Here is a 27,200-nt window from a genome sequence, read left to right on the forward strand (position 1 = left end):
TAACTTACTCTAGATAAATGAACTGCGTTAATGTAGAGAATATCATCTTCTTGGCGTTATTAGCAGCTTGCCGGTGAATCAATTGGGACTGGGGTTTATGAATTAAACCAAAGGTAAAACCAAAGGAACTGTTTTAGGAAACTTGAACATTACATATAAAACAACCTTGAGTCAGACATTTATTTATTTATTTTCTCTTATAAGCAAAAAATATAAAGGTTAATTTAGATTATTTTACATTTATTAAAGATTACTGAAGCATTTGTTAACTTTTACAAAACAAAAGTTCACATCAGTCATGATGATAAGCTAGAAACGGCGACTTAGCAAAACATAGTGATGTTAATATAATTTGTCAACACAGAAAGGCTCAGAGTCATCTCATCTGCTGAAAAAGTCTTTGATGCTCCGTTTGCCGGAGCTTTGTTCGACCACGCCGTGGTGTTGACCAGAAGTGTTTTCAGGCGGGGTGTCCTCCCAGTCGTTTGCAGCCTCCAGTAAAATGGCTTCGTCTATGTCGTCATCTGCAGTGAAAGACCTCTGGAACATCTCCATGATGCTCCTCTGGTTAGGGTCCTGAACAAATCCAAATAATCAGGTTCATCACTGAATCAACAGACACTGTTTTTGATCTAGCTAGGTAAGCACTGTTGTACTGTGTAGCCTCATGTAAATGTGTTTCACCTATGTGTGAATGCTATTTAAAAACTGAACAGGATTATACATGTATTTATATACAGATGCAGAGCTTACCTTAGAGTGGAAGCTGGCGTTCACTGCTTTGTCTGAGAGGTTTGACTCCGACAGACCCACTTGCTCCAAGACATTCATTTTTTCCTGGATCATTGGCCTGGATCAATAAAGAGATACATTATTATAATCGAGCAGATACAATTCAATTCACTGCTGGTCACAATATCAGACAACCCACATTAACTTGACCCACTACTGTTTCACTGTTTGCTTTGGCCCAGTAGTGGAAGTCTGATGAAAATGGGAGGAAAAAGACTTAAAAACACAGTTTGATTATCGGTGTAATTGGGTCGTTCTGCCGACTGATTGGCACATACCACAGGTGATCATCAGAAGTTCCCTTGGCAACCAGGTAGTGAATGTTCACATTGCTGGTTTGTCCAATGCGGTGCACCCTATCCTCTGCCTGAACGAGAATCTGCAAAGAAAAAGAGCATATGTTTCCTGCCGTCATTGATTTATTCGACGAGTGCTCTGCTCGAGGAAAAATATCAATAAAATGTAAAGTCATTATTCAGGCTTCTGCCAGCAGTTGAAATTAAAGCACTATTAAGATTCCTCCTGGAGCTGAAGCTGTGGTTACTGGCACAGCGGTCAGGTTGAGTACAGGAATAGGTTCATCATGAATCAAGCTTTTTTTTTTTGCGGATTTGTTCCCCTTTACTCCCCAATTTTAGAATGCCCTATTTGACTGTACTGTGATCCGTGTCACATCTTTGTCACTGCAAACTCCACTGTTAGCATAAAAAGGGAATGAGTTTGGGGAATTCCCGTAATGCCTGGATGGAAAATAGCTGCCAAAAAAAGTTAAACTAGGTCCCAGTTTACGCATATGAACCAAGCCCCCAGGAAGCAGGCTTTGAAGCCCTTCAACGTTGTATCCAGCTCTCTTTATGCATCCATGATATGAACAAGGACAGTACTATCCTCCATTGTTCCCTCTCTTCCTGCCTTCTAGCAAACTTTTTCTACAACTAGTGCAGTGCCTGTTCGGGGCGTGGCGGTTCAGAACGGATTGATTGCTTGTCTCCCAGTATTGCTGCTTGCAGCGTTGTCGAGAACCGTTCATCACTCGTTGACTCTGACAAGTAAAGCAGAGTTCAGTTGTAACGTTAGTATATCCAGTATCCAGCAGCAAAAGTGAACTGCAGTCAATGAGCCGCGGCCTGTAAAAGGCCTGCTGCGGACGACATGCTGCACAGAGCGCTTGTTTATTCAAAGTTTATTAATATTGAACGTGTCGCGTGTCAAAAAAGTGCACCAACTTCGACACTGCACGTCCTTGGGTCCCCAGCAATACACCCGGCAAGTGTGAAGTAGATCAAATGAACGGTTCTCAAGATATGCGAAGGACACACCCACATACATACAGAGATTCCTTGTTTTATAGTTAGATTCACTACCAAACGTTATACAGGTGAGACGCTGCAGGTGCGCAGCTTTGATGTTGGCCACTGGAGGGCAGATAAACATCAAAACACACTGACGTACAAAAATACACCATATTACTGTGTTATAAAAATGCAATGGTCAACATGTTGGCAAAACATTGCCAATTTATGTAACTAGAAGACTCTTAATTGACTCATTAATTTGGCCACCTGAAGAATGCAAGTCTTTAAGCTCTCTCTAGGTCTCCCCCAACTCCTGAGAAAAATATCTGGCTGTTTAGCTGCTACATGTTTTACTTTCTTCACCAGCCACTCCACTCCTTCTCCGTCTGTCATTTGGTGTTGGCAGATAGCTTAAAATGGGTTTACCACAGCTTTTTTGCTGGAAACAGCTGCCTACACAGTTTGACTAAGGAGTGTCTGACTGAATCATTTTGTAAAAATGTGGGACTAAAACCAAAAGTGAGCTAAAAGAGGTTAAAAGATGAGTCGAGCTGGAACCAAAATTGAGTACAAAATGAAAGTACTACAAAATAAAATGCATTTTTCTAATAAAGCAGTCACGATGAGTACACCGTATTTTGTAGTAATAACTTTCCATGGCTCACCCCGGGGTTCCAGAAAAGCTCAGCGAAGATCACCAGGTCGGCAGCGTGCAGGGTGATGCCCATGTTAGCTGCAGTGATGGACAGCACAGCCACGCAGGTGTTGGTTGAGTACTGGAACGTGTCACACAGCTGCTGTCGTTCAGCTGAAGGAGTGGACCCGTCAATACGGATGAAACTGACATTCTGTAGGAGAAATTACAGGCCAGGATGGGTATAGGTAGCGAACTAATACAAATCAACAACCCTTCTTTGTTAAGGTTAGAATAATGATAAGTCATAGTAGTAGTAGTAGTAGTAGTAGTAGTACTAAGCTCAAATGTGCTGCCCACACTTGTTTCCTGCAGCTACTGATGAAAGTTGACCAAAGAGTTGACTTTAACTCCCACGAAAGAACCAGTCCAGTTGAAAAAGTCAAAATTCACTCTTTTAAACAAGATTATATTTCTTTGCATATAAGGCTTTTGTGCAGTCTTGCATCTGCACATTTTACTCACCTTTTTTCCCAGTTCGGTGGAGATATGATCAAGGACTAGCCTATGATGGGCGAACACTAGAAACTTCTCCCTCCCACACTCCAGCATGTCTGTGATGTACTCCCTGGCAGTGACAGAAACAACAGAGTTCTCAACTGTTAATAAATACTCACGAGGACTGAATATTTCACTGCCTTCTTTGAAAAACTTCTCAAGTTATCTCAAATCCAGTGCAGTTCGGTTTCATTTTACATTTTAATCTCAGTGCTCATCACACTTAGCGGATTCGACTTACTGATCCCCGACCATTAGAGGGTCTGTACTTACATAATGGCTTGCAGCTTGGCTTCAGCTGTGTGGTTATAAAAGACGAGGAGGGCTTCCTTCTCTTCCACTTTCTGAAAAAGAGATAAGGAACGGCATCAGATAAGAACTGACAGGAGATCCTGATTGATGATTTGATAAGACTGACATTACTCTGAGGAGCAATGAGATAACGAACAATCAGGCAAAGCCACTCACTCCCATCAGAGCGTATAAATACTCTTAAAATAAGATTTCCTGGAGTATTCTGGGTCAGTTTAAAAGCACTTGTGCATGTTTGCGGACTCCTTCATATGAAAAGGACAGAACCAATTCATGTAATTTTCTTGGGCTAAACAAGTTTTTTTTTAAATATTTCCTTAACTACGATGCCTTTTTAATCACAGAGACTCCATTTGGTTTGGGTATTGAATAATTTGCAGGTCAGAATATGCTATTTTCAGCCAACTCTGACATTTAAAAATCATCTGGTAGAGATGGATTATAAAGAAACTTTCATGACATCTCAGGATCTTACCGTTTTCTGTAATTGTTGCAAAAGAACTCAGTGTTTCTGAAAAAACTGATGTAGTTGGCTGCATTTTTAGTTATTTTATTTCTTCCAATGTGTTATTTCTTCCAATTTGACCATTTTTTGAAGGATTGATTCATTTTGTGTTAATTTCTAAGATGGGAAGACCCTGGTTTCTTAAGGTTTGTGAATACTTTCATTTAAAAAACTTCAAATTCTGTCACTTTTCAATTTTTTTGCAGAGACATTTGTAACTTACATTGCGGTTTCCGTTGGCCAACTGCTTGGCAGCAGCTGACAAAGCAGCTTTTACGCGTGTGCTGATACCATCTATGGTCACTGTGACAACCTTGCGTTGTTTAGAAGGAAGCTGGGAGAGGACGTCGCACTTGAGGCGGCGCAACATCAGACTCTCCTCCAGCAACAGCTTCAACTCCCCGAGGTTAGATGAGCCCGAGTAGTCCCACCCCCAAGTCGACTGTAGAGGACGGGGATAGAGAAGAAAATTAAGAGAAGAATAGGGGATGATGGGAAGAAGGAATAGAGACAAAAGATATGGAGGCAAATTAAGCCTCAAGAGCAGGTAGCCAGACCCTTGTCCAATGTTAAGGTTCATTTTAAATCATACACAGGGATTAGTTTTAATGCAAGTCAAGCCAGAGACTAACTAGGAGACTGAAAAGATCAGATTTCAGCTCCAGCTGGTCTGAGTCTCTTTCAGGATGCAAAAGCCATGTTATGCGACGTCCATGGTGGAAAAAAACGAAATTTTAGAGAGCAGAGTAAAATCTCCACAATCTTCAAAATGAGTCATCATGACCAAATTAAGGATGTAATTGGCTCCTAAAAATCATGCAGCGTGTTCCCTACTTGAACCCCCTAAAATTAATTAAAGGAGATTAAGTGTCAATAGTAGACTAACAAAAGGAGAAAGTGGAGACAAAAAAAAAATCACAGTAGAGGAATCCACTGACACATAAAAAACAGTTTTAATGTAAACAACCCAACGCACACTGGCTTTAAAGCGCACTAATTCCATTTTTATAATCCTGTTGTTCTCAGCAGACCTGTCAAATTTTCCCACCCCAGTGCACAAACTGTATATCCCATTCAAGGAACTGCAGCCTATGGATGTAAGTGAGTCAGATAAATAACTATTCACTAATCCCACACCGAAAGCCCTCTAGGTTCTCTGAGGTGTCTTAGAATTACAGCCAATTACAGCTCAGCAGTATTAAGGGTCACACTTGGACAGCTTAAGCTACCTGTGTGGCACCGCAGTAGCGCATCCCGAACTCATGGAAGCGAGGGAAGAGCGTAGGTCTGACAGCCAGGATCTGGGTGTAGAGCTCAGAGGGTCTGGACATGGCAGGGGTCCCAGACAGAAGAATCACTCTCTTTGCTGCCTGAGGATGGAAAAAACAACTCTGATCAGAGCACCGCTGAGAGAGTCTAGCTGACAAAGCAAGAAATTAAACCCAACCACGAGCCAAATGCTGCAATGTTTTGGCTTCAGCTGGATCTATGTTACCGGGGATTATACTTATTCAGTACACTACAGAGGGAAAACGATGATTTCTCTCTAATACAGTGACACAAGGAAAACTGTGCATTAGTACAGGGATCCTATCAGAGCCTGTGGCAGATGTTTAAATAAAAAAAAGATCTGGTATTCCAAGTTGAAATATTAGACCCAAAGATAGAAGATCAGTAATACTGGTCATATAAAAGATGTTTATTCACATATGTTGAATGTTGAATATTGGTAGTGTAGCAGTCCTTTTCTTTACTTTGGGATGGATTAAGGGTTCAATTTTTGATTAATTTCAAACATACATAAACCATAATCCAATTGAAACATTAAATGTAAGAGAGAAGAAGAATAAGCACCTTCAGCAGAGGTAAGGCTGCTTTACAACGAGCGGTCTTCATGTTCTTCAGAAAGTGGGATTCATCCTGCACAGAATGACAAAATCTTATCAGTAATTGTTTTTAAAGAGCAAAAAAAAATGAGCATATGTTTTGAAGTGGAAACAGCCATTTCTAAATAGTGCACAGTTCAATCACAGCTCACCATGATGAGAATATTGAAGGGGTTTCCTGGCAGCTGCTTGTCCATCCTGTTCAACAGGTCGTAGCTGACGATATTGACCAAACCGGACCGAAGTTTGTCTTTGGCCTTCACCGCCACGTTGATGCTGTCAGGACTCAGGGAGGGGAGCCAGCGTCTGAAGGCCTACAGCAGACGCAGAGTGAAACAAAACTCCTCAGAATAACAGTACTGGTTTTCAGGCTGTACTTTTACCCTAGTCAGACTCTGAACATGAACATGAATGAACACCATAGAAACATTCAATAATAATTTTGTGACTGACAGCTGGTTTGAATGTTACTCATCACTAATAATTCATTCTAACTACTATCACAGTGTTCCCCATTTAAGAACAACCAAACATGTAGTTCAGAAAAATGTCCCCTGTGGCCCAAATGTTTCTGACAGTTCACTTACTTGCTCTCCATTCGCCTGTCAACCTGGCTTAAGCTCACAAGTTATGGCTCCCACGTTTTGCAGTAGATTAGACCAAATGCACAAGACTAACAGTGCAGATAAGAGCCATGTCCTTTAATGGGTCGACATCCTGTGACTAAACCCTCCTTGGCGATTCCAACTTCTGATTGGGGGACTGTGTTTGATCCAAGATATCTATTTAGAGAGCAGACTGTCTTGTCTTGTCAATAGACAGAAGGCCAAGTAAAGCTCTTCTGAAAATGTGCAGCCTGGTAATGCTGCTGCTGAGTTAAGCAGAGAATAGATGCTACAGAACACGAGACAAACACTCAGAGAAAAGAGACACCTGAGATGAAATTAGAAAGTATTGAAATTGTAGAAGGGAAAATGGGGACAAAGAGGTTCTAACATTTCAATGATGCCAAGTGTGGGGGCATCATAATGGCCTTGTGGTTAAAGACCAGTCTACCTTTGTGTTAGTTTTTCTCAGTCGCTTTGGTACATTTCTCAGATTAGAACTGAAATTCTCAAAACTATGTATTGCAATGACATGTTCGGTCAACAAATTACAGTATAAACAGTAAAGGCGTAAATGTGAATCCTGTCCAATCTCTTGCAATCAATCTCCCACATACAGTAATATGTATCTTTGTACTGTTGAAATTGATATATGACATACAGACAAAGTGCAGCCTTATGCATTTTCAATCATTGACATCAAAACCTTATCTATAGTTTACATCGGAAAATACTTACAAAGTACACTGTTATATTTGCAACATGATGAAGCGTTTTGATGATCTTGTTTGTTAACAATGACACAAGGACTTGTCATTCTGAAGGCACTGACATGTTCATTGATATTTACTTTTGAAAGATAAACAGAAGATTTTTAGCAAGTTACAGGCTTTTGCAGGTAATCCATTGTGTGGTGCTGTTTGCACGAATAGTTTTGAGAAATGCACTCACTGCTTAGCAAATGTTAAAGATGATTTGAGAAATGTACTAAAGCGATTGAGAAAAGCTGTATATTAACAGGGTGCCTGCTGTCTTAACGCAGACCAACAATGAGCCATTAAATGGAAACAAAGTGATAAACTCTAACACCTACTAAGTAATGAACCAATTTTCTTCTAAAACGCACTGTGCAGAATGTTTTTCTTACCTCGGCCCAGGTGAATCGCACAGAGGAGGGAGCCACCACCAGCACAGGCCACTCTTTCCTGTAATAGGCTGCTATACAGATGGCCTGCACCGTCTTTCCCAGGCCCATGTCATCAGCCAGGAGGAGGCGGCCTTGTTTAGACACTGCAAAACTACAGGGACACCAAGATATGCTAAAATTAAAAGCTACAGCGGGACAATGAGTCGACGTCATACTGATCCAAACCCTTTAAAAGTGAAGTCGCAGAGGAATGGCACAGAAATATTGGCTTATTATGATAAGTATCTCTTCATTTGCACAAGACTGAGCAAATTATAGATGAATAGCCGTCCCTGGTATTGAGTTATTGGCTACGTGCAGAAAGATGGCTGTCCAAAGGCACCTACTTGACTCCCTCCCTCTGGAAGGGCATGAGGCTGCAGGTAAGCGAGGAGTCGATGCTGGAGAGGTCTGCCTCAGGGACGTCTAAAGACCTGGCTTCGCTCCCGTCAAACCTGGCAGAGAAAGCCTGGACTACCGCCCTGGGCAGAGGCTCCACCTCCACTGCTGCTATCCCACTGAGGAGATCCACTGGGTATGGAACACAGCACGGTCAGACAAGATGGCAAATGTAACAGAGACAAACAGGACCGCAGAGATAAACCAGCTAAATAAAGCAAATGTTGTTACTCACAGAGTCTCTTGTAATCCTGAAGTGAAAAGCTCCACTTTCTCGTTTTCATGTCTAACACACAACAAAAAAAAAATAACACATCATCATTCTTTCAGAAGTCGTAAAATGCAAATACAACATTAAAAGATTGACGAAAAAGACAGCAAAAGTATATTAATTGCATAATTTCACTGTCACCATAGTTCTTTGTGGGCATCTGCTTGAATGCTGCAATGACGTCGACATTGTAACCGACGTCGACCTCAAACTTAGTCGGAGACACCAGGACGCAGTGGCCCTGCAGACTGGCTCCAGGTTTCTGCCAGCCGTTGCACAGCTTCAGCAGCGCCCCCAGTGCCGCACCGTCACAAGCTCGGCTGGTGGCTTCTGCAACGTCCAATGCCTCCATTCCCTCCAGAGGCCTCAAAGACACGGAAGCAATAGCAGCTGCTTCCTCCGCTGCAACAACACAGGGTAAAGACAGAGGAGATGCAGCAGCAGCCCAAAGAAGACCAATACTCTGTCATGCCTTTAATTTAGGACTGCATGTTGCCATGAATATTTCCCTGATGTTCATACTTAGCTGTCGATAGTCCTCCAGACTGAAGTTCCACATCTTTGTGGCAGGGTCTAAGGCAGAGCAGAATACTGTATTATTCTAAAAGACACTGCAGACATTGAGATGAACATACAAAACCAGACATATGGTACAGATTCACTACATTTTGAAAGTTGGTATTCCTATTTAGAAAATTGATGCTGGTTAGGATGAAAGATTTGTGTACCTGGCTTCTCCTGGAAACATTGTGGCACTAAGGCTGGGTATTATTTGAAATTGCAATACCTGCTGCTGCTGCTACAGAACACAATACAGTAAGTCAGGACTCAAAAACGATTGAGGTTTGATACACAGATCTATCGGTGCATAATGGTGCATAATCTATATCGTCTGTTGAGGGTTGGTTTAATTTGGTATGAGGCATATACGTGAAGCAACTCAATCAGTTCGAGAAAATTAAGTTTTTGTTGTCCTGTTTCTGAATATTGTTTTGAATGTATGATGCTGCCCAAGTATTTTTACATTCCTGTACTTATGATTCAATATGAAAATGTTTGTGGTGGTCTTCCTCAAGGGCGGAAAAGGGTGTGGGGCTACGAAAAGCACTGAGCATCCAGACTCAGCTAAAAAACAGCCTAGCTGCGCTGGCAGATACTTACCATAATTCTTTGAGGGGATGGATTTGAAAACAGCAATCAGCTCTGCGTGGTAGCCCACTTCTACTCTGAAGCGGCCCTCTGTGTGAGCTACACATCTTCCTCTTACGGAGATGGCAGGCTTTTTTGCAGGTACAGCATTCAAAGTTGATGAACTGGAGGGAAGCTGTGCCGCAGGACTTTGGGCAGGTTTACTAGTTTGCTTGTAGAATGTGCCGACTGCACCACCAGAGCTATTCGAGGTGAAGTTAGGTTTGGGATGAGCTGGCTTCACACCAAAGCTTCCTCCGCTTGACATGACAGGGCTGCTCACATGTTGACTTCTTGGCTGAGGAAGTGGGTCAATAACTTGTATCTGCAGGGAAAGACGGTACAAGGAATTAGGGAAAGGTCTTCTTCTCTTCTTCTTCTCTCGGTTTCTGGCGGATCGCAAACAACTTTAATGTGCATACAGCCACCTACTGTACAAGAGTGTGTAACATCATGTCATTTTACACATTACTGCTACTCTTAAATTCTACCCACTAATCCTGTGTCTCTTAAGAACATTAATAGAACATTAATAGTGCCTTCCTGGTGCTTTCAACCCCCTCACCCTCTGTTCCCACTATCCCTATCAAATCCCAGTCCCGTCCCTCCTCTCTGACTTGGTCCTGTAATCTTTGTCTTTCAGCCTCGTACTTTTTACAATGAATTAGGATATGCTGCTGCACATTTTCTTTAACACCACAATCCCCACACTTGTCACTCTTCCTTTTCCCCATTAAAGCCAAAGTGCCATTAAGACCTGTGTGATCCAGTCTGAGTCTTGTTATGATGATTTCCTCCCTTCTTTTCCTTTCTTTATATTTCTTTGTTACGACCGACTTTTGTATTCTGAAATATCTCCTTCCTTTCTGGTTCCTCCTCCCATCTTTTTCTGCCATATCTCCACTCCTTTCCTTTTAATCACAATTCTCCTTTCCCCAAGTAAAACTGGTACTGTTATTAACTTTTAGGAAAAGCTATTTTTTCCCTCCAAAACAATAAATGATTGAATAAAACTCACCTGTCTTGTAGAAGAAGAGTTATACAGAGTAGTCTGATTGCCAGTGTTAGGTGACTGCTGGTGCTTTGGGCCTTGATTATAGTCATTGAAGTCCTTTTTGAAGGGAGGAACAAAACGTTTTGGTGCAGGAGCTGAGCTGTGGTGAGCCAGGGTGGCAGGATCCGAGGCAGCAGTGCGTTTAAAGGGCTGAACCTGCTGCACTGAAGAAGTACTGCTGAAGCCTGCTGAGGTGTTGCTGCTGATAGTCTGTCCAAGTCTTTGGGCTCTTCTCTCCAAAGCCCTCCGTCTATTCTCCTCAATCTGTCGCTGCTGTTCTGCAGTCAGTTGATTAGACATGATGGATGAACTTTGTTGCAACTAAATGCTAACACACAAACTCAGAGGATTATCAGCCAAAACATCTGGTTACCTGGACTACCAGGATGCTAACTGTTGCTAACGGCGACAGTAACACTTAGCAACAACATAAGCATAGCAATACATATCGACAGCGGTTTTAGACATAAAGTGAGCATCCATTCATTCATTCATGGAAGAGCAGGTGGCCACGAATGTGATCTTGAAGTTGGCAAAATATGGTGAAGTTTGTATAAACGAAGAAGCAGGTCGAAACATGTGAAGCTAGTTGTCAAAGTGCTAAGTAGCTAGCTGGTTCAGTATCTGCCGCGCAGGAAGTGACGTAGAAAAACAAGAAGACACGTGGAGGAGGCGGTTGCTTAGTGACGAAGAGAAATAGCAAAAAGAAGATAAACAGGTAAGCTATTTCATGTTATTTGCTTTAATTTCTACTTTGTTGTGTTGAGAAAATCCGTCTTTATGTAACCCGGGGAGGTATCTTTAATAAGTTAGCTTGAAAGCAAAAGTAAGCAAACTATTTCCCCTTTGAATCATTGTTTTTTACTTGTAAGTTAACTAATTGTGTATTTTTAAACTAGTTTTAATTAGCTAACCAGCTATCAGGTGTGTTAATTTCAATTATTCAATCAGGACAAACAGCTGCCCTGACTAGCTAGCCACTTTATTGCAAGCAAACTATTTCCCCTTTGAATCAATGGTTTTTATTTTTTTTAATGAAGATAATTAATTTACAAACATCAAGACATTGTAATCTAAACTCAATACTTCTAACATACAAGTCACAATTGGATAGGAAAGATAACTTAAATTATTAAAAAAATAATATAATAACAAAAATAAAAGAGGGTAGAAAATAATTAAAGGAATAAAAAAAAGAAATGCATAAATAAATAATAATAATAAGACTGCACTCTTCCATAGTAGCTTTAGGGGTCATCATCATATATGTTCAGTTCTTCATAAGCTCTGAGGAGACACTTTGCATGTTGTCCTTTCATTAGTCTTAAAGCACTGACATGATTGTCCACAAGGTTGCTTTTGAAAACGGAAAATAGCGGTTTCATTTTCCTCCATTTGGATACATGGATGAAAAAAATTGCCAGCTGTATCAGATTGTTCAATATCAATTCACTCTTAATGTCCTTCATGTTAATACCAAACACAATATCTTCTCTTGTAAGAGGAGCAAGTAGTTGGATTTTGGTTGACAGCCAGTCCTGATGAATATATACAGTGGAAAAACAGATGATCAGTAATTTCAATCTCAGTCTCACAAAAGTTGCAGTTATTGTAATCAACATTAAATCTCAGTCTTAGCAATTCATTGGATGGATAAATATTAGAATGTTTTTTACCTTTAGGTTAGCTAATTGTGTATTTTTACACTATGGTAGCTAGTTTTAATTAGCTAGCAGGTGTGTTAATTTCAATTATTCAATCAAGACACACAGTTGCCCTGACTAGCTAGCCACTTTATTGCTCTCCCCAGTGTCTGTCTTTTTGTCAAGCCTGAATTGTAATTTTTTATAAATCAAAGTTTCCAACGTGAGCATCATATACTATACTCATTTTTAACAGTCTCCTCTGCACTATATTCACTTTTTTAATAGTCGTGTATCACAGCTATTACCCTGCACTATATTCAGTTTTTAACAGTTTTCTTCATCTCCTTGTATTTTTATATCTGGTATATTTTTTTGTACTTTGTACTTTGCACTACTAACTTTTTTACTGCCTTTTTACTAACATGTTTTGCACTATGGAACAGAAATTATTGCTAAAAACAGTGCTTTACTGTTAATACAAAAGAAAACCTGTTAAATTACGCTCATAGGCCGTTTTTTAACTGAACTATAATGCATTCTTAAAAAACAACACTTTACTGCTGATCAACTGTCTAAAGTATCATCAGTAACAGTTTCATGCAGAATCTGGGACCTGATCTGCACATGTGAGGCTTGTACATTGTACATGATTGTAAAATCAGTGAATTAGCTCTGTTCTTCACTCACATGTTGTTCTGGTTTGCATTCTGTGCTTGTAGCCAGATATAGACAGACATTTTGGGAAAAGTGTCAACAAGTCTATTATAGCCTTTTTCCTAACAAGTGCCTTTAATTGTATTTAGTGTGACTATTCCTATGTATGTAACCTGATAAGTCTATTCATCTAGGCACAAAATAATGTTTATTAAAATGTATGTAAAAAATACAACCTAAATAGTGCATTAAAACAAATCAGTAAGATAATGTAAAAGAAAGGTGAAAACAGCTATATAATGTATCTTTAAACAGTAAATTAGCTGTAAAATACTGTGAAATTAATAAAAAAAACTGTTCAAACTGTATTTTCCATTAACAGTTTAAAGCTGTAAATTTCAGCGACAGTATAATAATGTTAATTTTACAGTAACATCAAGGCAACCCTTTTGCCAGTTCTTTACTGTTATTTTACTGGGAAATTCTTAACAGTGTAGTAAACATGTCCTTCTTTGGAAGAAAAAAAAAAATATGAATGTGACCTTTAACTTAATATTTCCTTCTATAACGATAGGTTAAAAGTAGTAACCAACCATTTTTCCTATATGCATATATATTCCTATATGTCTCAGTTGTATGACTTGGCTGCTTGCATCACTGTGCGGTGGTGACGTGTGGCGTCTGGGAGCTGTCCCAGGAATCATGGTGCTGAAGCTGCAGCACCGATTCAGCAGCCAATGATCACGGGAGGATCCGGGGCTACGGATGCTTTCACCCAGAGCAGGACAGTCCGACAGTCGTGTTGGATTTTAACGGAGGGGATTTCAACATAATAAGCTTGGAAATGCGATAATTGGGGATGTAAGCTTCACGCAGACTTATCAGCGACCTGCAGTCTGGCAGGAGAGAAAAAAAAAACTGTGAGTCGTATAGCAATAGCTCGCCAGGTAAGACAAGATTTCGCTTCATGGCACGCCATCGATAGACTTGATTTGCTTTTGAAAAGACATCGACATATAATCTGAGCTCTGATGATTTAAAAATGTGTCTCCTGAATATGTAAAGAATGAGCGCTTGTTATGTCTGTGTCTGCATCAGTCCATTGTACCAAAAGGCAGATTTTGGTTTGTGCACTCTGTGAATCTGAATCTGGAGGGAGAAGTCTGTCTAGATAGTTTATGTTGTACAGAAGCAGGCAGAGACCATTAAGGCCATGAAATGACAGTGGACTCTTGAGCCTTATTACTTGAATGCATATTCCCATCAATCTAACATTTGGCTTTCCTCTTTTAGCTTGTTTCAATTTATTGAACTTAATGGCTTCAGACACTTGTTTGCATCGATGGGATTTATTTGCCTTTTGGATTTACATTCTCGTGGGAAGACAGTAAAAAAAGACTTTCGATTAGAATATATCACTAAAAGGCTGTTTTAAAACCCCACAACTGGAAAACGCACCCCCTGCACTATCCCATGCTGCATGCTGTTGTCTTCCAGCACCTTTGCATGGTGCTGTGAGTATCCGGATCCAGCCTCTAGATGCTGCGCAGCCAGGGCATGCTGAAGAGCCGCTGCTGCGTCCTGCTGGGTGACCTGAGGGTGCTCCTTCTCGGGCCACCTGCACCTCAGACACCGCTGCCTCCTCTGACCCCCATGAGCGTCCAAAGCCATGAAACAGGCGTCGCCGTTCCGGACAACAACAACACGTTGACGCGGAGCCACCAGCAGCAGCAGCAGGCAGGAGACCGGGTTGCACCACCACCTGCAGCAGCAGCAGAGGAGGCTACCGGGCCACCGGGAGGAGAGCGACCTGGCTGGGTGGATGCTGCAGAGCTGTCCTCGGCCCTGCGAGGCTGCAGCAGCTCCTCCGATGACTGCTCAAAGAGCAAGCTGGAGGAGAGGTACTCTCTCACCAGCTACTCGGAAAGTGGCTTCAGGACTCCCTTGTGCAGGATCTGCTTCCAAGGACCAGAATACGTGAGTCAAGATGTTTTTTACCCCATAAATGTTTGAATGTTAAAATAAGATGTTTATATCATGTAGGAAGTGATCCATGACATAATTACTACACACACCTTCTCTGTGAAATCTGTTATATTTAGTTGGAATTAGTTGCTCTCCAAGGAGCATAAAGTTAATTTCCATTGTACAGCTGACAAGATGAATATATGGATTGTCCTTACTCTGTATTCACCTTTTGCAAAAGTGCAATCTTTGCTACTATTGCACTGAGGCCATAAAATAAATATACACTTTTACACATAAATAACAATATTGGTCACCATGTCTATTTGGTCTAAAAAACAAATGCTCCTAAAATAAACAAGACTAGGTGACCATTTAGATCCAAAAATCAGATATTTATGTCATGTAGGAAGTGATCCATGGAATAATTACTACACACACCTTCTCTGTGAAGTCTTAGTGAAATCTGTTGTTACCCATAAATGTTTAAATGTTAAAATAAGATTCAAGATTCAAGAGTTTTATTTGCAAATATACAGTATATATGCTCCATGACCATGTTAAAATAACTTGTAACTCTCATAAAAATATTTTAAAAAATAAATAATTAATATATTTCAGACAATTACACAGAGGAAGGCAGCATATTGCATAGCATTACAGTCTATTCAGTTCAGGTGTACTGTGTGTCAATAATGGTATGGAGGTGAGGAGTGGGGTATTTGTGTCCTTATTGTAGCTGGGAAGAAGCTGTTGTGAAACCAGAGGTGCTCTGTGAGTGGAGATGCTCTCTGGCCTGTGGTGCCTCAGGTTGAGATGTTTATGTCATGTAGGAAGTGATCCATGACATAATTACTACACACACCTTCACTGCGAAATCTGTTATATTTAGTTGGAATTAGTTGCTCTCCAAGGAGCATAAAGTTAAGTATAGACCAGACTAGGTGACCATTTAGATCCAAAAATCATCCCTTCCTGGCAGAGTCTCTGTTACCTATAGGGCTGTGTATTGGCAAGAATCTGGCGATACGATACGCATCATGATACAGGGGTAACAATTCTATATATTGCCATACTGTAAGCAAGGTTATATATTGCGATTTCTTTTATTTAATTTTAGGAAAGCTGTCATAGTATAAAGAACACACCATTATATACCATTTTAGAATAGGCAAAAATAAGACATTTATGCTGCGTTAATAAAAAACTGCATGATTTTTGCCCCAAACTGCATGTGATTATCATTTTTCTAGTTTCTTATGACACCAGTAACTTCACTCTAGCTTTAAAACTGAGCCCGATACAACCATCGAGAGATCAGAGTTTTAAGAGGTTAATAAAAATCAATAGTGTTTTGGAGAATCAATACAATATAGTGCAACATAATGTTGCGATACTCATATGTATCGATATTTTCCTACACCCCTAGATAAATACAGACTTTCTATTACATGGTGGTCAAGCTTTTTTTCCAGTGAGAAAACCCTCTCCCAGTGTCTTATTAGGGCATTCACACAGTCTGAGAGTCCTCTGAGCAGGGATCCCACTGCATCCAGCACTCATCCTTTTGTTTTGCGTGGCTTAAAAAGACCGCTGTAGCAGTGGGAGGATAATGAAAGACCTTGTCCCCATGGTTGACAAGTGTGGAGAATACACAGAGATGCAGTAACAACGCCATTATAGCCAAACACTGTGAATTCACATCGAAGCATTACATGCATGAAAAAAGCATATAATACCACTCTCTCTGCTGCTCACATGCACCACCTGGAAACAGCTTAAAAAAAAAAAAAAGAAGAATTATGTGCACAGAACAGGAGGGAAGAGCCTTCACACTGCGTGCCTCCGTCTTTGCGGCCATATTGATGATAATGTCACACTACATCAATCAGTAGGGGAAAAATCTGAAAGAAGAGGGCTAAGGTGTGTCGCAATAAATAATATTAAATTATATCAGAGAAGCAAGCACTTAGCAATTTGCAGACACATTAGTTACACTGTTTGACAGAGCCTTTGAGACCACATTGACGAATATGTCACACCTCACCAATTGGTAATGGAGGTAGGGAGGTTACAAAAAGTGTAACGCAAGATAACTGAGGTGTAGAACATAAGTTTTTTTATCCATCAGTCTGTAGTCGTGGTTGCTTTTTATTTGTCCAAGCAGCAGATTTACCATATCATTTCATGGTCATTGCGCTGTGTATATAATCTCTTTATGTTTCATCAACTAATTACTCCAACAGCAATTCTGTGCATCATTCCACCTCTGAGCACAGACTTTGTAATTATTACTGACATAGGGTCTAGTTGTGGCATTGGAAGACAACGCCTCATCCTTGTTTTGTTTTTTTTAAAACTCCAGATAGTCAGCACACTCTGCAGTGCATACAAAGTAGCGCCTTCGAAATTTGCAGTGTTTCCCATGGCCTCCTCCAACTCATCCCATCGACGCTTCCTCGAGACATTGCAGCTAGTCAATAGCACTTGATTTCATGCCGTCTTATCATTATGCAAGTTCTTATCTATCACCGGCCTTCCTTTTCCTGTCAGCTCTGCTGTTGGTTTGGGTGAAGTCGAGATATGGATCTGCTGAGGTGTAAATGGGGTACAAGGAGAATGAGGCTCCATTTGAAAAGAGATGAGTTGACTGTCCGTGTGTCACTGTGTGATAGAGGCAGTGGGCACATTAGTTATCCTCTGTTCTCCCGTAGCCTCCAGGATGTCACATACACCGAGGCAGCCAGTATCTGATCTGACAATCCACCTCAAAAACACTTCCATCCCCAAGGCTGAGATACTCAAGACGGAGTAAAGAAGGGAGCGAGAGACATTGCTCTCCTCAAGCATCCCACTAGAGAAGGGCCTTGAGTGTCTGACACAGGCAACCATTGAAAAATGATTGTACTCTGATTTAATATGACACCGAACGATGTAATAAGTCTGTGTAATCGAATTTCTGTCAGTGTTTTTGGTGCCATTTTCTTTGAGGTGCCCTTTCTGATTCACAACCAAAGTCCTGCTGTTTTTTAGGATAGATTTGCATCTTTCTTTCCAAATCTGTCTTAATACAATATGTGATATGATATTGCATGCCCATTGAAAGATATTGGTCACTGTAATCATTCCTCTTCGCCCATACTGGCCATGAAGCTATTCCTTCAGCAGTCAAGCAAAATCAAGTCATCTTCCAAAGTCTTTTTAGTACGATATTCCCTCTTTATGTTACTACTACTTCACAACAATTCACCAAGGAAACACTGTACGAGGAAACACAAATAAGGAATTTGTTACGACATTTTTCGCCATACTATACTATGACTTTTATGAAATACCATACTGTGACTTTTTATGACATACTATACTATGACTTTTTTTCATGACTTTTTTAGACATGCTATTACTTTTTATGCCATTTTTCGACATACTTTACTATGAATTTTTATTTGGATAATACCCACTTGATAGCACCAAACAAAAAATTGTGTGTTTTGTCTCCCATCACCTACATTATATTCACACAATGAGAGGATATCTTCAGGGTGAAGGAATGATTCCAGAGACCAATAACTCTTTCAGTGACGTGAGTTTTCTTTTAAGAAACCTTGACCAAATACTTTAAGCTAGACTACTTCTGTTGGAGTTAAATTACATTCCCAGACACAAACAATGTAATAAACAGCTGAGTCAATGTCACAAATGCATGAATCTTTTACCTCAATACCCCAGGTTATTCATGTATTCTTTTATATACAGCTAACCTGAGACATATTCAATCCATTATCGGTTCTATTCAGCTAAAGGTCAGCGAGAAGCTTTACAGGGGGCTCTGGTTTGCTTGTATGGAGTGTTTACTTCATTCAAGATTGTGCTTTCAGACTTGACCCGACCTCGTCCTTCAAAGCATAAGCAATTTCTCTGCTATATCTTCAGATCATAGAGATTTTTCGGAAATGGTCATGTAGTGCACAAACTTATAAAAAGTAATATACAAAGAATGAAAAGTAATGGGATATATCTGCGTGTGAGGGATCCTTTTCCTGAAATGTCATGCACTATTACATTGAAGTGCCCTTTGGGGCCGATGCTTCTACTGTCCTGTCCTCACTTCAGGTGCATGTTGAGAATATGTGAGTCCCTGCTGCTTAGAAAAAATGTTGGCTTTCCCTCCTAAATCATAACGCAGATGATGCACTCACACAGCGTGTTTTTCTGAGACACAATGAGAAGCCTTGAGGGGTCAAGTTAGCATCATTCTTTCTATATAGTCCCACGGTGCCGAGGCATTACGCTCTCTGTACTCCATCATATGTACATAAGACGGTTCCTCTGCCATTTGTTTGGCAATGGGTCTAGGCAGGCGCTGTGAATTCATAAACTTAAAGGGATAGTTCGGGTGTTTTGAAGTGGGGTTGTATGAGGTACTTATCAGCGAGTCAGCGAGTGTATTACCTACAGTAGACGACGGTCAGCAAGTCTCCAACTTGGAGAAGCAGACAGGAGTTACAGCACGGAAGCAAAGCAATGTACGGCTATGGACGGGGCCGGCAGCAAAACGTATTTTAGCCACCTAAAAGAAAGGCCCATCAAAAAAAAACGTTTAAGTGTGTGCTATATTTAGAATATTTTCACTGCTTTACCTTGCCGTCAGACAGCCCTTTCCGGCGGGGAACGGAAGCCGTTGTATCCATCTATGTTCTCACCAAAGCCACCAGACTCCATTGAAAAAAACCTGTAATTTTACGTTGCAGAAAATGTGGGTTGCTGGTCTACCGCTGCCTTGGTTGGTTAGCTTGTGTGTGTGTTATTGTGTGACTTTGGTTATTTCGGTTTCACAAAAGTCACACAATAGCACAAACGTACAAACCGACTGTTACTTTTAAAGAGCCATTAGCTGTCACTGTAGGCTTAATGATTCCTGTAAAATAAGCAATGAGTGACCAGTCATTACAGGTAAATAAATGTGAAATAAAATGACCTTTAATTTAATCTTTCAGTTATTCTTTTCCCTCTGACTTGTTGAATATGGTTAAAGCTTTTCAAATGCCTGCAGTATTGCAGGTACTTATTAAAGGTCAAGCTTGTGGCCTGAATGTCATTGGGAGCTAGTTTATTATACCACAATTTCCCTTCGCCTAGAGTTAATAGAGTTCACTTGCATCGATTCCAGACCCTTAAGAAATGTAAATAGCCATCTCTAATTTAGTTTCATGTCATTATATACATTGGGAGTGGATCCAATTTTATAATGAGAAAATTAGGTGCATTAAGATGTTTTTAGGATCATGCAGCACGGAGAAATGGAATAACACGGCCAAAGCTATCAGACCTATCATCTTTTTAATACATTGTTCTATTGTGTGTTTTTTTTTTTTGAATGATCATTGCTGTTTGATCAACAAAAGGACATTTAGTTATCACTTTCTGTATGTGTGGGCAGTAATGCCACATTTGTTATCAGTCTCTCTTGCTCTCTCTCCAGCCTCAGTTGTGCCGGAGTGATCTAGGTTTCAGCTCTTGGCTGCAATCAGGCCAGTCACAGTGAGCGGTCTGAGTCCCACTGGACACGGCAGAAGTGTTCTGGTGCTCCTGCCAATACACTCCCACCCTGGCCATCTGTAGATGGGCCTTTTCTCCTCTAACTCCCTGCTTTTCCCTCCCTTCTCCTCGACCAGGGTGCTGCTCCGTCTGTCAGAGATGTCAGCACAACGATGCAGAGGAGAAATAATTTGGAAACTCACTGCGTTTTGCATTTCTTCCCACCGTCTTTATGCCATGTTCATGGCAGACGGGGACAGGGGGTATTTAATATTGAATTAACAATACCTTGGCTTAGGAATTGAATGCCTCAGCTTAGAAAGGTGGACAGCTTTCTTGCAGCAGAGAGGGTTGGCTAATTTATTTTTTCATTCACTACAGTCTTTGTTCAGTCCCATTAAGATTAAAACATCTATACAAGAAGGTGCTGCTTTGAATTTTATAGATCCAAGTATCTTTAACTGCAGGTCAGGGTGGCAGGCCTACATCTTTTGGGTTATCATCTATATCCAATATGACAAGGCCAGTAATGTATTTTAATGATCTTGGGGCCCAGGGTGAGAGATTATAAATCTCTCATTTGTTCCTCGGCCTGAATACGACATAAGAATAATGGCTGGTTAGGCTGAGCACATATTGCTGCTAAGTGAAAACCTCATGATGCCAAATTTAGTGAATTTCTAATTATCACTTTAGCTGATGGGTTTCAGAGTGCAGAATGGTTTATTTGAAAACCTGTCAAGCCCCACCGGAGAAGCTGAAAAAACATGTTGGTCAAGTTAAAGATAAGGGTGCTAAATCTCTTTCACCTGACAGCGGTGAAATGCTCCTTTTCAGCAACGCTTTGCTTAATATTCACATGGTTCAAGAGTTCACAAGTCTACCGCTGAGCACCTCTTCAGGAGTAAATTGATGGTATTGCCCTGCTCAAATGCTTCTAAAACAGATCTTTACTCCAACTTCTGAGGTGCTGAAGTGAAGGTCTGGTTTTCTTTCAGATACTTAAACTATCTCTTTAAGATCTTGTCTACTGCAGCCAAGAGGTTAACCGCACCAAACAAGAATAGTACATCTGCCTTTCAGTGAAATCAGTCATATGTAGTCACCAGGCTGACGTAGGGGACTTGAAATTATACTAACATCCTGACTGACTGACTGACTGACTGACTGACTGACTGACTGACTGACTGACTGACTGACTGACTGACTGACTGACTGACTGGGCTCAGTCATTTCAAGATGACCAGTATGACAAGTAACCATATCTTTTCACATTAACTATACCAAATGAATACTAGATAAATGCAGGACAGCCAGACACAAGATTATATATTTTCCCTTTAAGAAAGATCAGGTCCAGACAGAGAAGGGAGGCACTGAGAGCAGAAAGTGAAGGAAGGAAGAGTAAAAGAGAAAATTAAGTGTGTTTTTTCTATATTTCTTCTGAAGTTCCCATATTTACAACTACAAAGGAATATGTATATGTGACAGCTGCAGTAACAGTGTACATTTAGGGCAGTATTTTGCAGCTTTGTTGGGCTTTGCTCTTTGATAAAAGCCTCAGTGACTAATCCTCTACCTTTCAACTGTACTAGTAATCAAGCATTTTGCCTGTCAACTTTGTGTGAGGCAAAGCTCTTTCATTTCACACCTGAACTGGTGTTCCGCTATAATATAACTGCGCAGTGCTGTGTACTCTCTCTCTTTCTCTCTGTGTGTGTGTGTGCATGCTTGCCTGACTGCATGCAAAGCTCTCAGAAAATCAATAAGCCAGCACAAAGAACTGAAAAGAAATATAAATGTATGTATAGTGTAACCTGCAGTACACTGCATGTTAAAGGGTTCTCTGTGGGGAGTAAATACGATGAGAAAACAAAGGATTATCAGCCGGTCAATGATTGTTACAGGGAGATATTTCTTATGAATCACAAAGCACTACTTAGGCAGCTCTTAAGGTCGAGTCCAGTATTATGAGGCAGAAAAGTTTAGCAATTTTCTTCTTGTTGGTGTGTGCGGCAGTTCGTTGCGTTCAGTATGCTTCTACTGAACAAGATTTGGTCAAAACCGAGTATATGGCTGGACCGTGTATGGTCATTCTATTAATTTGTGGCAAAATTGTTATACAAATAGTCAATGGTCTATAATGTTAAATCCAGCGGTACATGTCCACCAGGTCCGGCGAGGACACCAGATGACGCGCTGCTCCACTCAACTGGTCGTTCAAGCGGTGATGTACTCTATCATTGAATGCACCTGATTGGTCCCTGGTTTTCTGCTTGCCGTTTCAAACAGGAAACAACACGGCGGCCTGCTCGTAAACTTTCTGTTATTCCATCTAAACAATCCACCAAAATCTACTTCTGAAAACATTTTATGCGAGAAATAGGCTATGCCACGGCTGAATCTCGCCTTTTCATTTTGAAAGAGCAACAGCCAATGAGGAGAGTCCAACACTCAGCCGACCAATCGTTTAACTTCATCAATCAGTCAGTAACTCACTGACATTTGTAGGGCTGGCCCTCTGCGGTACAGCCAAAAATCTAACCCAGTATCAGTGCAAGACTTCATTTACATCACATCACTGCACAGGTAGTGAGATTCATGTTCCTTCAGCAGCAGCACAGATTGTCTGAACAAGATATCCACTGAAAGTAAAAATAGGAATGCATTTAAATGAACTGAATTATGAAAAACTCTTGTCCTGGTTATTGATGAACTCTCTCCCACAGGGTGAGCTCCTGAGCCCGTGTCGGTGCAATGGGTCAGTACGCTGCACCCACCATCCCTGCCTCATCAAATGGATCAGCGAGAGAGGTTCCTGGGCCTGTGAGCTCTGCTACTACAAATATCAGGTCATTGCCATCAGCACCAAGAACCCACTGCAGGTGAGCTGTAGGTGTAAAGGGCAGCGCTGTAGACATTTAACAGGAAAAGAGCTGGATGAGAAGCCAAGATTTTATCACTGTGTGTGAAAATATTTATAAGTTGGCGATCATGACCACAATATTGTAGGTTCTTGGAAAAAGGAGGTTTTGGCAAGTTAGTAGTCAGATGAAAAACTCAAAACACTGAGTACTAAAATTTCTGTTTTGCCCTGACGTTTTGCCATGTCATTAGGAGAATTGTCGGGGATTATGAGCATACGGGTAGATAGCTCACGGCCCTTCTCCTCTGGGACTCATTTGGATGCATTTTTTGTTTTCATATCAAAATTGATGTGGGACAAAACACCATTTTCAGGAATTAAGCTGTCTTGACTGCAGCTGTAGTTATACTCCGATCATAAACCGAGAAATTCAACTAAAAATGAAAGCAGTCTCTCAGTTTTAGACTTTGATGATATGATAGGGGCGTTTGTGAGTGGACATAGAAATGCTTAACAAAATGACAGATATAAATAATTCAAATGTTTTGCATATATACCTGCTTGCCGTCTCCCTCCCCATGGCAGCATTCCCTTTTCGAGGAAAAGTTTTCTGATTATCAGCCAGGTTAAGTTATAATGTGAATGTATAAAGAGCTGTACTGTGGTGTGTGTCTTCCTGCAGTGGCAGGCCATTTCCTTGACAGTGATAGAGAAAGTGCAGATAGCAGCTGCCATCTTGGGCTCCCTGTTCCTGATGGCCAGTATCTCCTGGCTGGTGTGGTCGTCTTTCAGCCCGTCAGCCCGCTGGCAGCGACAAGATCTGCTTTTCCAGATCTGCTACGGCATGTACGGCTTCATGGATATCGTCTGCATCGGTGAGGAGCTAGATTTCACATTGGTTTATTACTTGTTAATATTATTGAATCCTCATAATTCCTCTTGGAATTGATGTTTGCATTTCAAGACTGAGAATGATATTTAGTGTGTCCAGTCGGGTACATTATGTATTCAGCAGGCAAAGCAAACATAACGTCAAAGGTTTTCAGTAGAGTCTATAATTATTCCCGCCGGCTGTGGCGTGAACAGTTTACACTATTGACAATCAATATTACTTCATATCAATATGAATGTGTGGAGTATTTCCATGTTATTCTGGCTTATATTTGTATTGCACACATGGTTGCTTGGCCACTTTTATTAATATATTTGTACTATTCGCTATATTACAGTTAGTATATTAAAGTGCTCAGACAAAGCTTACTTGATTAATTAAACATAAATTAAACTTTCGAACATTCAGTTTTTGCAGCAACTTTAGTGCTTTACATGGTATATATTAAAATATGTTTCACTCTATTATAAAAAACTGCAACGCCAAATTCAGGCAATCTTTGACGACCATCGTGCGCTGATATCATACAACAGAAAAAAAAAGGTGCATCGAAGAATTTTTAACCGTCTTCTGGATTTGGATAAGTGTCCAAATTCAAACTTGTAGCATCCCCTTTAAAGGACCAATATGCAACATATTTACTGTAATAAATCATAAAATGACCATTACAGGTCCTCAGAGATTAAGGAAACATACTATACTGGCTATACAGGCTTCTCTGACAACAATGCTACAGCCAGTATGTTCTCCTTTGAAATCTCCATTCTGGTCCAGAATGTCTGTTTTTGTTTCGGCCGGTATGATTCCGTCCACTCCCCATTTCAACACCCCGTAGCCACATATAAAAACAAATTGGCACGCAAACAGCCTTCTGCAGCCATAGAAGCAAGCTAACAAAACTGCTATCAGTCACACCGGAGGAGCGGACGGACAACAGCTCCGATGTTTTGAATTTGGACTGCAGTACCCATTTTAAATGCTAGCTGTCAGTGCCACATATTGCTCCTTTAAGCCTGCTGTCATTCTCGTGATATGTTTTTCCTGTTATGGTGAACGCACTCCCGTACTACTCTGCCTCTGATTGGCTTACCCTTACTCGTGATTTAGCGTCTCCCTCCGGAGCTCTTTTGGATCACTGTGTGATGGCATTTCACATTAAGAAAACTCTAACTGCCACTGCAGTAGACAGCAGGATAAGAGGAAGAGGAGATTGATTGTCTCCGGTTTGGTGGCGAGGATTGACTGTGAAGTCATTAACTCTGCACTTTACAGAGATTAACTTGTCACCTGGCAGACACAAAGACCTGACTTTCACATATCCACAAAGTGGAGTGGGAGAGAAGCAGAGCTGAAGAAGAGAGACAGGATTGTATCTATAAACTCTGTAAATATAGAAGAGGTTGGGAGTTATTAAGTGTCCAATTTTAGCAGACTGCTGCGGCAGAGAGCGGTATTTAACTTCTTACATCAGAGGGTAATATTGTACCATAACTGTAATAAAAGACATTATAGCTTTATGATGATGGTACAAAACATCCCATTCATACAGTATTTCCCTCTACATGACTTTAAAATGAGAAAAAAAAATGCAGTGAAATCCAACCATCTCTTGTTACTGATTGATTTCAATTTTCCAGATACTGAGTTCAATGAGCATGAATCAATAAGCAATTTTAAACCTTGATAAGATGTTATCGAACAACCCCAGAGAACAGATGCATCATTTTTGCTAACCTAAATCCAAAAGTGGTGAGTACTGCTGTGTCGTAAATTGTGCCATGTCTACAATTTTTCTAAGAAATAAATATATCTCAGGCAGGGTAGTGGTGAGATTCTTTAAAGATGAGTTGTTTTGTTCCGCTATTCCCACAGCTAATACTTCCTGCAGGCTTTAACACAGTGAGTGTACCACTGCAGAGATATATATCACTGTGCGGTGTCATTAAGACTGCTGCCCGACAGTGACATTGTCTAATTGATGCTCTGATCTCCACAGCACTAATCGTCCACGAGGGACCTTCTGTGTTTCGTATCTTCCACCGCTGGCAGGCCGTGAACCAGCAGTGGAAGGTACTGAATTATAGTAAGTCTATGGACTGCGATGACCTGAAGAACAACACCGTGGACAGGACTCTGTCTCAGCCCAGCCCAGGTTATCAGACTGGGGTAGGAGTGTCCACCTCCACTTCGTCGCTGATGGTGATAGCCTCCACAGCCGACGGCTCCACTTCTACGACCTCGGTGACGGCCGCAGGAGGACTGGGAACACAAGTGGACCCCAACAGCGGCAGCGCAGTGCCGGACCAACACTGTCCCTACAACATCCTCCACCTCCTCAGCCACCTCAGGCAGCCGGAGGCCCGCAGCCAACCCAGCAATAGCACACGAGAGCTGGTCATGAGAGTCACCACGGTCTGAGGAGACAGTTGAGGCCTTATCTCACATGGAGGTAAAACATTTATGAACCAGCTGACAGTTGAAAAAAAAAGTCATATCTTAACTGCACTGGATTAATACCATGTTCTTGTTTGTTTCAAATGCTTCTCTGATGTCCTTACATGGATTGAATAAAAGTCAAAGTTGTTTGATTTGCAGAATTGGTTGGAAAATTGTTATTTTAGATATTTGGCGTAAAGGATATTTGCTAACATGTGCATAGATGTTCATTCCTGATATATGGTGAAGAGAATCTAAGCTCAAGGGTCCCCTTACTATTGATTGAGAGCTTTCAATCACATCTCAGGTGACACCTCAGCCAGCTCTGTGTTGAAATCTCCAGCTTAGATTATCTTCACTAAAACATTTTTACCTGAAAATCTGTCTGTATTTAATATCAATAATCTGAAAATAACGGTAGAAAGAACTTTCTCTAAATTCATTTTTACAATAGAAAACCTGTAAAAAGAAATGATAATTAGTGACAATTAGGAGAAAAATTTAGCATTTTTTTCATT

General features: G+C 40.8%; 2 protein-coding genes across 3 annotated transcripts; one reads left to right on the forward strand and one right to left on the reverse strand.

The window, feature by feature from the left end:
* Window positions 1-166: 166 nt before the first annotated feature.
* On the reverse strand, window positions 167-11,826 carry smarcal1 (SWI/SNF related, matrix associated, actin dependent regulator of chromatin, subfamily a-like 1). Its single transcript, XM_074659513.1, has 17 exons — window positions 10,650-11,826; window positions 9,605-9,956; window positions 8,966-9,016; window positions 8,585-8,845; window positions 8,408-8,458; window positions 8,121-8,304; window positions 7,735-7,885; window positions 6,135-6,296; window positions 5,951-6,016; window positions 5,326-5,466; window positions 4,320-4,538; window positions 3,553-3,623; window positions 3,247-3,349; window positions 2,753-2,935; window positions 1,071-1,171; window positions 754-850; window positions 167-576 (listed from the first exon to the last, which is right to left on the reverse strand). Exons 1-17 carry the CDS (start codon window positions 10,983-10,985, stop codon window positions 382-384), a joined length of 2,724 nt encoding a protein of 907 aa, XP_074515614.1. The 5' UTR covers window positions 10,986-11,826; the 3' UTR covers window positions 167-381.
* A 1,374-nt stretch (window positions 11,827-13,200) lies between these two features.
* On the forward strand, window positions 13,201-26,843 carry LOC141782789 (E3 ubiquitin-protein ligase MARCHF4-like). 2 transcript variants are annotated; one of them, XM_074659520.1, is made up of 5 exons: window positions 13,201-13,932; window positions 14,483-14,962; window positions 23,218-23,373; window positions 24,037-24,229; window positions 26,243-26,843. In XM_074659520.1, the coding sequence occupies exons 2-5, from the start codon at window positions 14,525-14,527 to the stop codon at window positions 26,662-26,664; spliced, it is 1,209 nt and encodes a 402-aa protein (XP_074515621.1). In that variant the 5' UTR covers window positions 13,201-13,932; window positions 14,483-14,524; the 3' UTR covers window positions 26,665-26,843. The 2 variants fall into 2 exon arrangements, with proteins under 2 accessions (XP_074515621.1, XP_074515620.1); XM_074659519.1 differs by having other exon boundaries at window positions 13,204-13,932; window positions 14,279-14,962.
* Window positions 26,844-27,200: the final 357 nt, after the last annotated feature.

Source organism: Sebastes fasciatus, chromosome 14, assembly GCF_043250625.1.
Source record: "Sebastes fasciatus isolate fSebFas1 chromosome 14, fSebFas1.pri, whole genome shotgun sequence".
NCBI classification, from domain to species: Eukaryota; Metazoa; Chordata; class Actinopteri; order Perciformes; family Sebastidae; genus Sebastes; species Sebastes fasciatus.

What these genes read in the sequence shown, in the direction of transcription:
- smarcal1 (XM_074659513.1), bottom strand. Translation starts at nt 10,985, where the DNA reads ATGTCTAATCAACTGACTGCAGAACAGCAGCGACAGATTGAGGAGAAT. An exon ending in AGCTTTTCTGGAACCCCGGG is followed by an intron (nt 1,172 to 2,752) that starts GTGAGCCATGGA and finishes TTTTCTTTGCAG; the next exon opens with ATTCTCGTTCAGGCAGAGGA. An exon ending in ACGCCAGCTTCCACTCTAAG is followed by an intron (nt 577 to 753) that starts GTAAGCTCTGCA and finishes GGATTTGTTCAG; the next exon opens with GACCCTAACCAGAGGAGCAT.
- LOC141782789 (XM_074659520.1), top strand. Translation starts at nt 14,525, where the DNA reads ATGCTGCGCAGCCAGGGCATGCTGAAGAGCCGCTGCTGCGTCCTGCTG. An exon ending in GCTTCCAAGGACCAGAATAC is followed by an intron (nt 14,963 to 23,217) that starts GTGAGTCAAGAT and finishes TCTCTCCCACAG; the next exon opens with GGTGAGCTCCTGAGCCCGTG. An exon ending in CATGGATATCGTCTGCATCG is followed by an intron (nt 24,230 to 26,242) that starts GTGAGGAGCTAG and finishes TGATCTCCACAG; the next exon opens with CACTAATCGTCCACGAGGGA.